A 16361-nucleotide genomic window follows, 5' to 3' on the forward strand; every position below is an offset into this window, starting at 1 on the left:
CACGTTTCCGAGCACCAGGAATTCGAATCAAACAAAACCTCGATTGGTCTGTCGGTCCATCTGTCTGTATGTACTCTCATTTCCGGCCAAACGGCTGAACCGATTGGAACCAACGTTTCATCGTGTTAATTAAAATTAACCTTATACTGCATTATTACGATTAGCATTAGCTCAAAAAGATGGTCTAATTCAATTACCTTACGGAAATATGTTGGCATTTTCTTTTTTTACTTTCTGAAAGAACACAAATTTGGTACTTTCGTTTGAGTTGATCGATTGCAGACAATAAATGCGAATTTAGAATGATACTATGTATAAACCTTCCTTTTTCACCAAAAATCGACCACACCAAAATTTCTCGGGAAAACACTTTTTCTTATTAATTTTGGTGCGTAGAATCCAAAACAATTCGTACTTTTTCGATCAGACTTCTCAATCAAAAGTTATAGACTAGAAACCAATTTCGAAAGAAAATTCAAAGGGCTGTAACTTTTGAACTAGTAGCCCAATCTTGGAACTGTTTGAAATTATGGATTCTACAGGCCACATTCTATAAGAAAATTTTTTTTCCGGGTCGATCTGAGACAATTTTTTTTTCGGGGCTCAAAAAAAGGCAGTGTATAACCTTCCTTTTTTACCAAAAATCGACTGCACCAAAATTTCTCGGGAAAACACTTTTTCTTATTAATTTTGGTGCGTAGAATCCAAAACAATTCGTACTTTTTCGATCAGACTTCTCAATCAAAAGTTATAGACTAGAAACCAATTTCGAAAGAAAATTCAAAGGGCTGTAACTTTTGAACTAGTAGCCCAATCTTGGAACTGTTTGAAATTATGGATTCTACAGGCCACATTCTATAAGAAAATTTTTTTTCCGGGTCGATCTGAGACAATTTTTTTTTCGGGCCTCAAAAAAAGGCAGTGTATAACCTTCCTTTTTTACCAAAAATCGACTGCACCAAAATTTCTCGGGAAAACACTTTTTCTTATTAATTTTGATGCGTAGAATCCAAAACAATTCGTACTTTTTCGATCAGACTTCTCAATCAAAAGTTATAGACTAGAAACCAATTCGAAAGAAAATTCAAAGGGCTGTAACTTTTGAACTAGTAGCCCAATCTTGGAACTGTTTGAAATTATGGATTCTACAGGCCACATTCTATAAGAAAATCTTTTTTCCCGGTCGATCTGAGACAATTTTTTTTTCGGGCTCAAAAAAAGGCAGTGTATAACCTTCCTTTTTTACCAAAAATAGAAATAGAGCCCAATTCGTACTGGAAATCTTATTTTCGAAATTCATGGAACCCAATCTTTGTTTGAAGGATTCTACAAGCCACATTCTATAAGAAAATCTTTTATCCCGGTCGCTCTGAGACAATTTTTTCTTCGTGCCTCAAAAAAAGGCAGTGTACAACCTTCCATTTTTACCAAAAATAGACTGCACCAAAATTTCTCGGGAAAACACTTTTTCTTATTAATTTTGATGCGTAGAATCCAAAACAATTCGTACTTTTTCGATCAGACTTCTCAATCAAATGTTATAGACTAGAAACCAATTTCGAAAGAAAATTCAAAGGGCTGTAACTTTTGAACTAATAGCCCAATCTTGAAACTGTTTGAAATTGTGGATTCTACAAGCCACATTCTATAAGAACATCTTTTTTCCCGGTTGATCTGAGACAATTTTTTCTTCGTGCCTCAAAAAAAGGCAGTGTACAAAACCTTCCTTTTTTACCAAAAATCGACTGCACCAAAATTTCTCGGGAAAGCACTTTTTCTTATTAATTTTGGTGTGTAAAATCCAAAACAATTCGTACTTTTTCGATCAGGCTCCTGAATCAAAAGTTATAGACTAGAAAGAATATTCAAAGAGCTGTAACTTTTGAAATAGTAGCCCAATCTTGGAACTGTTTGAAATTATGAATTCTACAGGCCTCATTCTATACGAAAATTTGTTTTCCGGGTCAATCTGAAACAATTTTTTTTCGGGCCTCAAAAAAAGGCAGTATGTATATAAAAATTAATCAAAATTCCACTTTACCTTGGATTTTTTGTATACGGTTACGATGAATACTCAAAGTATACCTATCACTATATTGTGGCCACGTTCGTTTCTAACTTACCCCTATTTTATCCTCAATTACAATAAGAAACCTGGCGAATATGCAGAATTCAGCGGAAAGAACAAAACAAACTCTTTCGAGATGAGTCCAAAGATAAGTATTTTATATATTAGAATGCCACTCCATTCCAGCAATTTACTGATTACTTTCAATAGAATTTAATGCAATTTTTTAAACAAACCAAAAATTTTACGTTACCTTAATTATAGCGGTTTGTGGAATCGATGGTTCCTCTATGGCGCAAAACAGTACGACATTTCTCGAAGGAACGATGCCTTCAAGATAGACATTATAGCAGGGAAATTGCAGGGTTGAAATTGTCTGGGCTTTCTTTAAGACTAACTGTTCGTATACAAATGATGAACTATTTACAGTCTACTCTATTACACCCCTTAATTGACACTTAACCTAACCTTCTCAAATTGCATGAATTAAAACATGTAACAAACCACCATCTTCCAATGAACTTTATTTTTTTAAAGAAAAAGAAAATTTCAGAGATCAGCTGGGTTCCGAAACGCTAAAAAATCTGACTGATCAAAACCTTGGAGTTTCAGAAATCTGTAATTCAAATGCAACAACACTTGGGCTCAGTGATGGATCAAGACAACATTGTTTTTTGATTATTCGAAATGGGCTCTCTTCGACAGCTTAAAACGAATTAATTAGTTTTCTCTCTTAAAAACAACTAATTCCCCCATACACATCAGCAAAAATTGCAGTACTTTTTGAAGCTTCTTTATTAATGACCGGATATAATTCAGCTGTAGAGTGCCGTATTTCTAATGAACCTCAGCTTATCGTGCCAAGTTGGCGCTACCTCCCTCTATCACGCAATTTAAAAAAAATCCCGTGGCGCATTCTGCAACCTTAGACTTATACAAATAAAAAGCACTTATTTCATTTGGAAAATTATTGACTGAAAAGAAATCTCAAATATCCAAATTTTCGAATAGCAGCCATCTAATAGGACTACCCTACCTAACACTGAGCGGAATTTAATTCCAACCCTTCACCCATATGTACTCACCTCTCATAACCTCCCAATTAAGAGGTGCCATCCTTGAGACGGGGACACAAACCACCCTTATATCCCAAAAATTTACCTTCGCAATATTTGACCACAAGGAACTTCGCCCCCATTAAATACCCTTCTCAAGAGAATAATTCCCCCCGAGGATATTACTCCTTCTACAAGAATTTACCTCCATTATCTTACGGAAACTGAACTTCGGAATACTCGACCGGCGAGGAACGTTGTCCCATTAAATTTCTTTCTTCGGAAAATTCGTATTTTTTCTCGGAAAATTCGCCGCCAGAATATTATCCCCAGATAAGTTCTCCCAGTCTTTCACAGAAGGTTAACCTCGTCCCCAATGGACTTCGCCCTATTTAAATTCTCCTCTCCAAGGATTAGACCAATTACTAGAAGGACTATAGTTCGATTGAGAGCAGTGTCCTTTAGGGTGGAATTTTAATTCGAATGAGTTTCCCGAGATATCTCCCAGTCTTTCCTCGTCCTTAATAAACTTCGACCTATTTAAATTCCCCTCTGGGAACCAATTTCCCTTGAAAAGGGAACGAATTCTTGGACTGGTATTTTTAGGGACGAGTATCGAGAAGCGAATTTTTCAAGTTTAGTTTAACGAGATTCCCTCCTTCTCAAATAGGGGTAAGGTTGGTATTTTCGCATTCAATAAAAGTTAGTTCCAATAGTAGGGTCGAGTAATTGCATGCAAAAAATGAACTCTTTCTTTTTGTTTCAGGTATACCAAGTGGCTTACGTGACATTAAAGGCGGCCAATTCCCCCCGACCGGGTTCTTGGATTTTGGAACGGTCAATCGATGGAATGGATTACAAAGCGTGGCAGTACTATGCGAGAAACGACAAGGAATGTTTCGAACGCTATGGCATTTCTCCTACTAAGGGCAAGCCGCATTTCTACACGGATTCAGAAGTTATCTGCACTTCGTACTATTCAAAGTTGGCACCCTTTGAAAATGGAGAGGTAACTTTATATTGTTGATACTTCCTCCACGTCTTCTTACTGACGACTTTCTTCACCCCTTCTGTTTCCTTTGTCTCTTAATTGTTACGATTCTCTGAATGCCTCCCTCCTCTTTCTACCACTGAGACACATAGGCGTCCTTACGTCTCGGTTCTTCTTCTTGCTTTTTTCATGCCACATTTTTCATACGCATTCTTTACGGCGTCCCTTTTATGGTTTCGTTGACGCGTCTTTCATTTGTCTCTCCTTTTCGTTTTTCATGTCTTTGCCACTTTTTCTCTATGCCTCTTCACTTCTTCTCAGGTCTCATTTGCACCACATCCTTGTATCATTCTTGCCTCCTTTACGGGTCTTTCACTTTCATTCAATCTTCTAGACTTGCCTTCGCCTCCTTCCTTTCCCACTTTTTCACTCTTCGTTTACGTTTGTTTTTTACGAGTTTTTCACCACTCCACTCTTTTATTTGTCATATTTTCTCCTCAAAATCCTTTCACCTTTGCTTAGGCGTCATATGCATCCTTCTCTTCTTCACGCCTTCTTGACACCTTCTCTGCTCTTTGTATCTTATCTTTCTTATATCACCTCTTCTTCACACCTCCTCCACCTCTTATCTCCTTAACTCCATTGTTTGCAGCTTGATCAGCCCTCCTATAACGCCTCTTTCACTATTTCTTTCAGACTCGTTCAAAGCCTTCTTCCTCTTTCTGCCCCTACCCTTTTCCAATGTCTATTTTATCATTTCACCTTTTACGCCTCGTTAACACTTCCTGCTTTTCTCACGCCTGCTTTAGTTCTTTCCATTCCACATGACTATCCCTTAACGTCTTCTCATTTTTCTTCCTACTATAACCTCTCACGCCTTTTCCGCTTTTTATCAAGCTTCCTTTACACTTTTCCTCAGGGTTCGCTTACAGCGCCCTCAATTCCCCTTGTCTGGTGGGGCGCGCCTATTACGCCTGCTTCCTCCCCCAATCTTTCACTCCTTTTTCATTCCTTCATCCGTGCTGCCTTTTTCGTACATTCTTCTACACATTTCCTTGATGGTTCCTTCCAGTTTAATTCGCGATTTTTAACGGCTCCTTATCAGCTCCCTGAGCTTCGTTCCTTCTAAACGCCTCTTCCGCACTTTCTGTGAGCTGCTCTTCTTTTTGACACATTCAATAAATAACATTTAGTGTCAGTCAGTTCTCAAAAATGATGGTATCGAAAGAATATTGAATGCTGACGTTTTTATCTTTGGAACAATCAATTGAGTATACATACAGTAAAAAAAGGCGATGGTATCTGACTTACATCTGGGGAATACAGATGTCGTAACTAATTCTGGTAAATAAACGCGGAAGTGGCCGCGTACGAGAGCGCATTAAAAGATAATCAGCGACTTAATAAAGAAGAACCCGTTGAATGGCATGATAAAAACGGAGATTAAAATCAGGTTTCTGTAATGGACTGATTAAAGTTGCCGGTTTTGCGCATTTCTTCTTATTGGAATGATATTAATTAACTTTCTTTTCTAGGTGCATGCGTTTTTGGTGCAAGGGCGTCCCGGCGCCAACGAGTCCAGTCCCGAACTTCTCGAGTTCACGAAGGCGCGATTCGTTCGTCTGAAATTTCAGGGATTCAAAGCGGCGGTGGAACCGACGCCGAAATGGCTCTCGCAGGATAACTTCAGGGATAAACGACTCTTCTATTCGATTAGGGATATAAGCATCGGAGGTCAATGCGTGTGTAATGGGCATGCAGCAAATTGTCGACATAATGTCGCCTCAGGGGTAAGAGTTTTAAGTCCGTATTATCCCGACCGGGTTTATATCACAGTTTAATTGATCATTTCACAAACCTGGAACAATCCCAACAGCTAATAAACATAAACATTTAACGGCGCGCGGATAGGCGCTGTAGTAAATTATTCGGCTAGACACCTATAGGGCAATTTCGCCAGATCGCAATGAATTTAGTTTTTATAGGGGGCAAACGAAACTTGAAAGGCGCATCAAACGCATGCCTTTCGTTAAGGGAACGAGACTGATATCTTTCCCACACGATTGCTATCAAATAATACCAAATACAGAAGATATACCTTCGAGTTCTTCTTGGAATGGTAGTGGCGCTCTTGCGCTTATAAGGCATCTGTCTGCGTGTCTGAACTTTTCACTTTAATTCCATGCTTCGTAAGGTAACAAAAATGCAACATGCTTTCCAATCGCGATTTACACGGATGTATTCAGATGCACGAGAAAAGAAGGCATTTTCTTGTACTTCACGACGACAGCTCCACTTTTACCCTATTATCGACTTTTTCAGAACAGTCACAAACAATTGAACTATGCTGAAAAACTTACATTATTCTCATCGCAATACTCGAAATAGTAATTTGATCTCTTTGATCTAACTGGGTTTATTAATTACCGGGGTAGGTACGTAAAAAAATGAACGATTGAGACTGTAACAATATAACTTTACATTTTGCGCTTATTTTGCCCAAGATGGACGAAAGGTAGCTGAACTCCAAAAACTTTGAAGTCAACAGTAATTTACTGGGCCAATTTATGCAAAACGCATCCCTCTTCCCTATACAAAAAGCTTTCAAGCGGTGGCGTACAAATTTCTTGTTGTTTTTGGTTATAGTTCCTAAATGTTTCTTTGATCTATTATGTTTAATTGATCCATCCCCGAAATTGCCCTCTAAAAATAAATTTCGTTCTCATTTTATACATACGTAATTTTTTAGAAAATTCGCACTTACCTGCATAGCAATCGATGATTAAGGGGGTTGTAACTTTTGCAGCGCACCGAATATTTTTGTTTCTTTGATCGATTATGTTTAAGTGATTTATAAGCAACCCCGAAACTACCCTCTAAAAATAAATTTCATTCTCCTTTTAAACTTACGTAATTTTCTTAGAAAATTCGCACTTACCTTCATAGCAATCGTTGATTAGGGGGGTTGTAACTTTTGCAGCGCACCGAATATTTTTGTTTCTTTGATCGATTATGTTTAAATGATCTATAAGCAACCCCGAAACTACCCTCTAAAAATAAATTTCATTCTCCTTTTATACATGCGTATTTTTTTTAGAAAATTCGCACTTACATGCATAGCAATCGTTGATTAGAGGGGGTTGTAACTTTTGCAGTGCGCCAAATATTTTTGTTTCTTTGATCGATTATGTTTAAATGATCTATAAGCAACCCCGAAACTACCCTCTAAAAATAAATTTCATTCTCCTTTTATACATACGTAATTTTCTTAGAAAATTCGCACTTACCTTCATAGCAATCGTTGATTAGGGGGGTTGTAACTTTTGCAGCGCACCGAATATTTTTGTTTCTTTGATCGATTATGTTTAAGTGATCTATAAGCAACCCCGAAACTACCCTCTAAAAATAAATTTCATTCTCCTTTTATACATACGTAATTTTCTTAGAAAATTCGCACTTACCTTCATAGCAATCGTTGATTAGGGGGGTTGTAACTTTTGCAGCGCACCGAATATTTTTCTTTCTTTAATCGATTATGTTTAAGTGATCTATAAGCAACCCCGAAACTACCCTTTAAAAATAAATTTCATTCTCCTTTTATACATACGTAATTTTTTAGAAAATTCGCACTTAACTGCATAGCAATCGTTGATTAGGGGGGTTGTAACTTTTGCAGCGCCCCGAACATTTTTGTTTCTTTGATCGATTGTGTTTAAGTGATCTATAAGCAACCCCGAAACTACCCTTTAAAAATAAATTTCATTCTCCTTTTATACATACGTAATTTTTTAGAAAATTCGCACTTAACTGCATAGCAATCGTTGATTGGGGGGGTTGTAACATTTGCAGCGCCCCAAATATTTTTTGTTTCTTTGATCGATTATGTTTAAGTGATCTATAAGCAACCCCGAAACGACCCTTTAAAAATAAATTTCATTCTCCTTTTATACATACGTAATTTTTTAGAAAATTCGCACTTAACTGCATAGCAATCGTTGATTAGGGGGGTTGTAACTTTTGCAGCGCCCCGAACATTTTTGTTTCTTTGATCGATTATGTTTAAATGATCTATAAGCAACCCCGAAACTACCCTCTAAAAATAAATTTCATTCTCCTATTATACATGCGTAATTTTTTAGATAATTCACACTCACATGCATAGTAATCTTTGATTAGGGGGGTTGTAACTTTTGCAGCGCACCGAATATTTTTCTTTCTTTAATCGATTATGTTTAAGTGATTTGTAAGCAACCCCGAAACTACCCTCTAAAAATAAATTTTGACCTTTCTATAAGTGTGCCTTTAAAACTAATGCCTTTTTATTTTTCCGAAAGTCAAGGGAATAGAAACCTTAGTACCTACCTTCGATAATCTAGAGCCATTATAAATAAGAGCCGTTAAGTTTTTGGAGAAAAATTAGCTCCATCCGATCTGAAAATGAAATTACGTAATTCCAACAGGTGTTCCGTCGTTTTTATACCAAAGCGGTACAATATCCGACCACAAACATAATACGCGCAAGTATGCACCAGCTGAAGATACTAATCTAAATGAGAGGGACCTACAAAATTCCACATTCCGGCGTGTAGATCAGATTACAGAATGTTGATTTACGATTTCATTAGTTTACAACAACATTGTCAAAAAATGAATCCCCCCATTTAAAACCGTGAATACCAAGCCGGTTGGACAGGCGTGCCAGATCAATTAGAGATTGATTTCTTTTCTCTTTCAGCACCCAGAATGCGAGTGCTCGCACCATACATGCGGGCCGAATTGCGAAAGATGCTGTCCATTGTACAACCAGAAGCAGTGGGGACCGGGATCGTCTCGGGATGCCAGGAAATGTATCCCGTGCAACTGTCACGGGCACTCCGTGAGCTGTCATTACGATGAAGAAGTGGATAAAGCCGGTCTTAGTCTGGATGCGGATGGCAATTACCAAGGAGGCGGAGTTTGCGATAATTGTACGGTAAGATCACGCGCCTGAGTGTGCAAGGGCAACTTTGGTCACTTTCAGGATTTCACCACGGGGGTGAATTGCGAGCGGTGCGTTCAGGGGTACTATCGCCCAACTTCCGTTTCGCCAGATGCGAGGACGCCGTGCTTCAAGTGCGAATGCGACAAGTACGGATCCGTCGGCACGTGTGAACCTGGCGGCGAGTCCGCGGGAAGATGCGAGTGTCGTAAGGGGTACGCCGGTACGACGTGCAACGAGTGCGCCCCGGGCTATCGTGGCTACCCCAACTGTGAGCTGTGCCCTTGCGATCCACGAGGCACCATCCAACACCACGATTGCGAGAACGATTGCGTCTGCAAGGTAAGCACTTCCTTTATCTGTACCGCCCCAAACCAAAGAAGACTCTTTAATGAAATATTGTCCTTTTGGGTCCAACTCACCAAGGGGAATATGTGTACCAAATTTGGTTCAACCGTTTAGCCGCAAATGAGAGTACTGACAGACAGACGACATAATCGAGATTTTGTTTGATTCGGATTCTTGGTTCTCTAAAACGAGTATTTCAGTCAAAAACACAGGGGATCATTTTTTACCCCAATACTCCCTTACTAGCGTGCGGGTGCTAAAAAACACTAGTTGCGCGCACTAATACCACTAACTAACTATACCAGAATTGTATTTAATAAAGTACTCTTCTATTACAGCCTTTTGCAGACGGAAAGCACTGTGACAATTGCAAAACCGGCCATTTTGCTTTGCGCTACGACAACCGCGAGGGCTGCGCGTCCTGCTACTGCTCGGGGGTCACCACCCTCTGCGAATCTGCCATAATCCAACCGAAAAAGGTAACCCCCAACTACTAAACCCTCGCTAATTGTGAGTTCCAGCTCGAGTCGGCGGAAGAGTGGAAGGTAACCGACATCGCACTGAATAAAGTGGTAACTCCAACCTGGGATCCCGATATACGCACGTGGATCATCGGCAACTACGAAATCCCCGATGTGGAAGCCTTCTACTGGTTGGCACCCGAAGATTACCTAGGGAATAAGTTGGAGAGCTACGGCTCCTACTTTTCCTTCAAGGTGCAGTGGATAGTAATGAGAGGGGATACCAGTGGAAAACCCACGGCCGGACCTAATATTATTTTGGTTGGAAATAACGGTATGAAAATTGGATTTGGCGAGGAGCAATACGTTGGAAAGGACATGGAGTTTCGGATCAAGCTCCAAGAGTACGACTGGTATCACGTGCCTTCGGATGTGAAAGATATAATAACTAGACTGCGCAGAACTGAGTATAAAGGCGATCCTGTAAGTCGATTTCAGTTTCTGAGCGTGTTGACTGATATTAAATACATTTTGTTGCGCGCCACTTTCCACACGGATCAAATCGAGGGAATGCTGGAGGGTGCGGTTTTGGAGACGGGAATTATGGGGGAGAACGAAGATTATAGCGCCGTCGAGAGGTGCTCGTGCCCTTCGGGGTATACCGGTCTGTCCTGCGAGAGTTGCGACTACGGTTACGTGCGGATTGTGACCAACACCACCACGCACCAAGAGCAGGGGTTCTGTGTCAAATGTGACTGTAACGGTCACTCGAGGACGTGCAATCCGGATACGGGCCAGTGCTTTTGTGAGCATAACACAGTGGGCGAGAAATGCGAAAGGTGCTCGCCAGGGTTTTATGGCAATCCTTTGGGTGGTACCGCTGCCGATTGCAAAAGGTGCGCGTGTCCTCTGCTGGAACCGGATAATAACTTCAGCCCGAGTTGCCAGTTGGATTTTTTTCCCGAAGTCAGCGAAGACGTGGGCAGTTACGTTTGCACTCAGTGTCCTCAGGGCTACACCGGGGACCACTGTGAACTGTAAGTTATCACCTTTGGTGATTGCAAGCTAACATTTTTACGCAGATGTGACGATGGCTACTTTGGAAACCCATACGAGGTGGGAAATAAATGCGAGCCATGCTCTTGCGGAGGGGGGCCTTGCGACCGAACCACTGGGCAGTGTCTCGGTTGTCCTGGAAATACAGAGGGTGGGTTTTTACATTCCTTTGAACCACTTTGATGATTATTGGTTATTCTTACAGGTTGGCGATGCGAAAAATGTAAAAAGGACTACTTTGGAGATCCTCTAAACGCCAACTGCCAGGCCTGTTTGTGCGACTCCTTCGGCAGTATTTCGCCAGAATGCGACAACAAGACTGGTCAGTGTTTGTGTAAGCCTCACTTCATCGGAAGAACCTGTGATACTTGCGAGGTACGTGGGGGGTTATTCGCAACGTTGCATTCTAGTGTTACAAATTTTAGGCAGGATTTGGAAACGTGACCGCGACCTGCACCCAGTGTAACTGCAACGAAATTGGCTCAAAATCCTTAACTTGCAATTCGTATACTGGAATTTGCGATTGTAAGTCAGGGGTTGAAGGATTTAGATGTGACGCCTGCCAGTATCTTCACTATGGATTTGGCGACAATGGATGCGAAAGTAAGTGAATTTTCCTTTTAACTGAAGTATAGGCAATACGTTATGCACTAAAACGTTGTGTGTATAACGAGCTTTATTAAAAAGCGGCAATTATACAAAAAGATTCCCGCGAGAATCGAGCGCCACGGAAAATTAAACGCATTGTTTTATGCCGTTTTAACGCTCATTGTAAATTGTGCATAAAAGTGGTAGCCACATCACAAACGTTAATGCTGATTGCATTTTGATTCAAATTGTTACATAATGCTGGACGGAATATCATCTCTTCTGTATTTGAGCTGTTACTGCCAGCGTTTACGAATAATTTTTTATGGATATTGATAATTACGCGAACGTTAAAAAAAACCGTAGCAAGTCGCGTTGTTCTCTTTTATATTGAACTTAAAATGTCGGATTGTTTTTTGTAACGCTTTAAAATTATTAAATAAATATTTCCGATTCTCTTACGGCTCAATACTGAGATCTGAGCCTTCGGATGAGCAGAAACTCTACAAATTTTGTGTTAAAAATAGAACCTGGTTAGTTCCATAGTCAAAGGAACATTAAAAAAGGGTAAGCGCATGCTATCATCCCAAAACAGGGGGGAACGGTATATCCACCACCTAACAGTTGTTAATCTTTTTAGGGATCTTATAAATCAAATTTACTTAAAAAGCGAATCTTAGCTATCTTTCAAGTACAACAAATAATAATACATAATGAACTGATGTTTAAGTTTAGAGTTATTGATGGACCGATGAGCTGGAAATTTTAAATGAAAAATCCAATTTTCATAAGTTCTTTGGTTTAAGAAAAACACATACAGTATATCTGTTTCTAATTTTTCTTGCGGTTAAATATCTTTTAAAAATCCACAAATTTTGATTTTACTTAATAAACTCGCTTTTTTCACTCACGGTGCGGTAACCTAATACGAAGGTTTTGTATATATTCATTCAGGATAACGAAATGAACTATATTGTCCGAACTGTTTGAAATTATTGATTCTACAGGCCACATTCTATAAGAAGTGTATTACCTTCCTTTTTTACCAAAAATCGACTGCACCAAAATTTCTCGAAAAAAACTTTTTCTTATTAATTTGGGTGCATAGAATCCAAAACGATTCGTACTTTTTCGATTAGACGTCTCAATCAAAAGTTATGGGCAAAAAACCAATCTCGACAAAAAATTCAAAGGACTGTAACTTTGGATCTAGTAGTCCGATCTTGGAACTGTTTAAAATTATGGATTCTACAGGCCACATTCTATAAGAAAATATTTTTTTCCGGTCGATCTGAGACAATTTTTTTTCTGGGCAAAAAAAAGGCAGTGTGTTACCTTCCATTTTTACCAAAAATCGATTGCACCAAAATTTCTCGAAAAAAACTTTTTCTTATTAATTTGGGTGCAAAAACCATTCGTACTTTTTCGATTAGACGTCTCAATCAAAAGTTATGGGCAAAAAACCAATCTCGACAAAAAATTCAAAGGGCTGTAACTTTTGATCTAGTAGTCCGATCTTGGAACTGTTTAAAATTATGGATTCTACAGGCCACATTCTATAAGAAAATATTTTTTTCCGGTCGATCTGAGACAATTTTTTTTTTCTGGGCAAAAAAAAGGCAGTTATTACCTTCCTTTCTTACCAAAATTTCTCGGGAAAAAACTTTTTCTTATTAATTTGGGTGCGTAGAATCCAAAACGAGTCGTACTTTTTCGATTAGACGTCTCAATCAAAAGTTATGGGCAAAAAACCAATTTCGAAAAAAATTCAAAGGGCTGTAACTTTTGAACTAGTAGCCCAATCTTGGAACTGTTTGAAGTTATCGATTCTACAGGCCACATTCTATAAGAATATATTTTTTCCGGGTCGATCTGAGACAATTTTTTTTGGGGCTCAAAAAAAGGCAGTGTATAACCTTCCTTTTTTACCAAAAATCGACTACACCAAAATTTCTCGGGAAAACACTTTTTCTAATTAATTTGGGTGCGTAGAATCCAAATCAATTCGTACTTTTTCGATCAGACTTCTCAATCAAAAGTTATAGGCTCGAAACCAATTTCGAAAGAAAATTCAAAGGGCTGTAACTTTAGATCTAGTAGTCCGATCTTGGAAGTGTTTGAAATTATGGATTCTACAGGCCACATTCTATAAGAAAATATTTTTTTCCGGTCGATCTGAGACAATTTCTTTTTTCTGGGCAAAAAAAAAGGCAGTGTATTACCTTCCTTATTTACCAAAACTCGACTGCACCAAAATTTTTCGGGAAAAAACTTTTTCTTATTAATTTGGGTGCGTAGAATCTAAAACCATTCGTACTTTTAGACGTCTCAATCAAAAGTTATGGGCAAAAAACCAATTTCGAAAAAAATTCAAAGGGCTGTAACTTTTGAACTAGTAGCCCAATCTTGGAACTGTTTGAAGTTATCGATTCTACAGGCCACATTCTATAAGAATATATTTTTTCCGGGTCGATCTGAGACAATTTTTTTTTCGGGGCTCAAAAAAAGGCAGTGTATAACCTTCCTTTTTTACCAAAAATCGACTACACCAAAATTTCTCGGGGAAACACTTTTTCTTATTAATTTGGGTGCGTAGAATCCAAATCAATTCGTACTTTTTCGATCAGACTTCTCAATCAAAAGTTATAGACTAGAAACCAATTTCGACAAAAAATTCAAAGGGCTGTAACTTTAGATCTAGTAGTCCGATCTTGGAACTGTTTGAAGTTATCGATTCTACAGGCCACATTCTATAAGAAAATATTTTTTTCCGGTCGATCTGAGACAATTTTTTTTTCTGGGCAAAAAAATTTTTTACAAAAAATCGACTGCAGCAAAATTTCTCGGGAAAAAACTTTTTCTTATTAATTTTGGTGCGTAGGATCCAAAACGATTCGTACTTTTTCGATCAGACTTCTCAATCAAAAGTTATAGACTAGAAACCAATTTCGACAAAAAATTCAAAGGGCTGTAACTTTAGATCTAGTAGTCCGATCTTGGAACTGTTTGAAGTTATCGATTCTACAGGCCACATTCTATAAGAAAATATTTTTTTCCGGTCGATCTGAGACAATTTTTTTTTCTGGGCAAAAAAATTTTTTACAAAAAATCGACTGCAGCAAAATTTCTCGGGAAAAAACTTTTTCTTATTAATTTTGGTGCGTAGGATCCAAAACGATTCGTACTTTTTCGATTAGACGTCTCAATCAAAAGTTATGGGCAAAAAACCAATTTCGACAAAAAATTCAAAGGGCTGTAACTTTTGATCTAGTAGTCCGATCTTGGAACTGTTTGAAATTATGGATTCTACAGTCCGTCTGTACCACTACTAGTCCTCCAGTTTAAGCTTTTTCGTTATGGTTTCTTTTTTATGCGGTGTAGCACAGCCCTGAGACCAGAATAGCAAAAGATTTTTTGGAATAGGTTTTGATTTTCAGATTTTACGAAGACACAAAAGGCCAAACTTCCGCAAGATAAGGGGTATCTAGAAACTTTTATCACAAAGCTAGCCATGGGTGAAATAAAAATTGATTGTTACAGTAGAATTTTTGCCAGTGCAGTAGAGGTTCAATTTTATTTAACGCAAGTGGGGTCTTCGGTCCTTTTAAATAAAACTAAGCCGTTACAGGCTATAACTGTTATGTGGCTGTGGCTAAAATCCATTGCGACAATTACTTTCAGAGTCGATTTGAGAATATTCCTTTTTGTACCAATAAATTTCACAGGCAAGATACACTTCTCTTAGTATAATCATTTTAGGCTTTTTAGCGTCGGGACGCTTATGCTTTCTCCCAATCGTCCGATCGCTCACTCGATGGCTTCATGTCCATCGATTTAAAAGATCACGTATGAAATTTTACAGGTGGATTCTTTATCAAAATTGTAGAATTTGTGAATTGGCAATGCAGGCCAAAAGTCCATTTTATCATCTCGGCTCGAATTGCATGAAATTCAAACTGGGCATAGCTTTAGCGATATAATACACAATGCCAAAAGTTGAGTCTAACCGATTCGACACTAACAATGCCTTTTTAGCGTGTTTTTGAACATTTATTTGTAAAAACTTAAAACGTGAATTGCGAATTCTTTCTCGTGAAAAAAATAGACAAATATGTAACCCAATCAGTGAAACTTTTGTAATGCTAACCCATTGAATTAATTAAGGGCTGTTTTCACAATGATAATTAGCCGAATGTCTCTTTTGGAGTGCCTTAATCGTTGCTGGAAAGAAATGCAGTCTAAGGTAATGACAGTTTAGCAGTTACAATAACACCAAAGGCTTCATGTCGCACACACCTAAGCTGCAGTGACATGAAGGTATTTCCGCAGATAAAAATCAATGGCAAGTTAAACCGCGAGAAAATGCACCACAAGCACGCATCCCGCAATGATTATTGAAGGTTGCACCCAATCATTCTATCGTGCGGTAAATCCCTACACATAATTTTAGAAAAAATTAGTTCCTCAGTATTTCGAAAAAAAAGGTCAAATTTATTCACGAAGGGGCTTAAAGTCGGTCGCAATTTCGCCGTCTGGCCTGGGCGACGCAAGTGGGAATTAGTATGCAAACAGAAGCTTTTGGAATTCATTATAGTCTGACACTTCCTGGCGCAGGCTCTAGACGCAAAAGTAAAAAGGTGCCATCTAAAATGTGGTATGGTAATGTAATGGGTTAAATACCTGCGATTTTATGAGCATACAATAATCACGTGACTTCATTCATGTCCTTTGCGGCCCACTCCCATCAGCGTGGGCTTTTTTCTGATACGTTTCCGAGCAGATTTCATGAAAGTAAACGGGTTTGGTTCGCGTAAAT

The 16361-nt window shown here is 38.7% G+C and overlaps 1 protein-coding gene across 1 annotated transcript in view; it reads left to right on the forward strand.

Moving 5' to 3' along the window:
- The window catches only part of LOC116170678 (laminin subunit alpha-1-like), an 83304-nt gene extending 71736 nt beyond the window's left edge, over positions 1 to 11568 (forward strand). Inside the window, exons 3-11 of the mRNA XM_031487182.1 lie at positions 3890 to 4132; positions 5650 to 5904; positions 8850 to 9086; positions 9135 to 9434; positions 9779 to 9919; positions 9962 to 10938; positions 10984 to 11108; positions 11163 to 11332; positions 11383 to 11568. Of these exons, the coding sequence (XP_031343042.1) occupies positions 3890 to 4132; positions 5650 to 5904; positions 8850 to 9086; positions 9135 to 9434; positions 9779 to 9919; positions 9962 to 10938; positions 10984 to 11108; positions 11163 to 11332; positions 11383 to 11568 (2634 nt within the window). The remainder of the gene's footprint in view (positions 1 to 3889; positions 4133 to 5649; positions 5905 to 8849; positions 9087 to 9134; positions 9435 to 9778; positions 9920 to 9961; positions 10939 to 10983; positions 11109 to 11162; positions 11333 to 11382) is intronic.
- Positions 11569 to 16361: the final 4793 nt, after the last annotated feature.

This window comes from Photinus pyralis, unplaced genomic scaffold, assembly GCF_008802855.1.
Source record: "Photinus pyralis isolate 1611_PpyrPB1 unplaced genomic scaffold, Ppyr1.3 Ppyr1.4_LG5, whole genome shotgun sequence".
NCBI classification, from domain to species: domain Eukaryota; kingdom Metazoa; phylum Arthropoda; class Insecta; order Coleoptera; family Lampyridae; genus Photinus; species Photinus pyralis.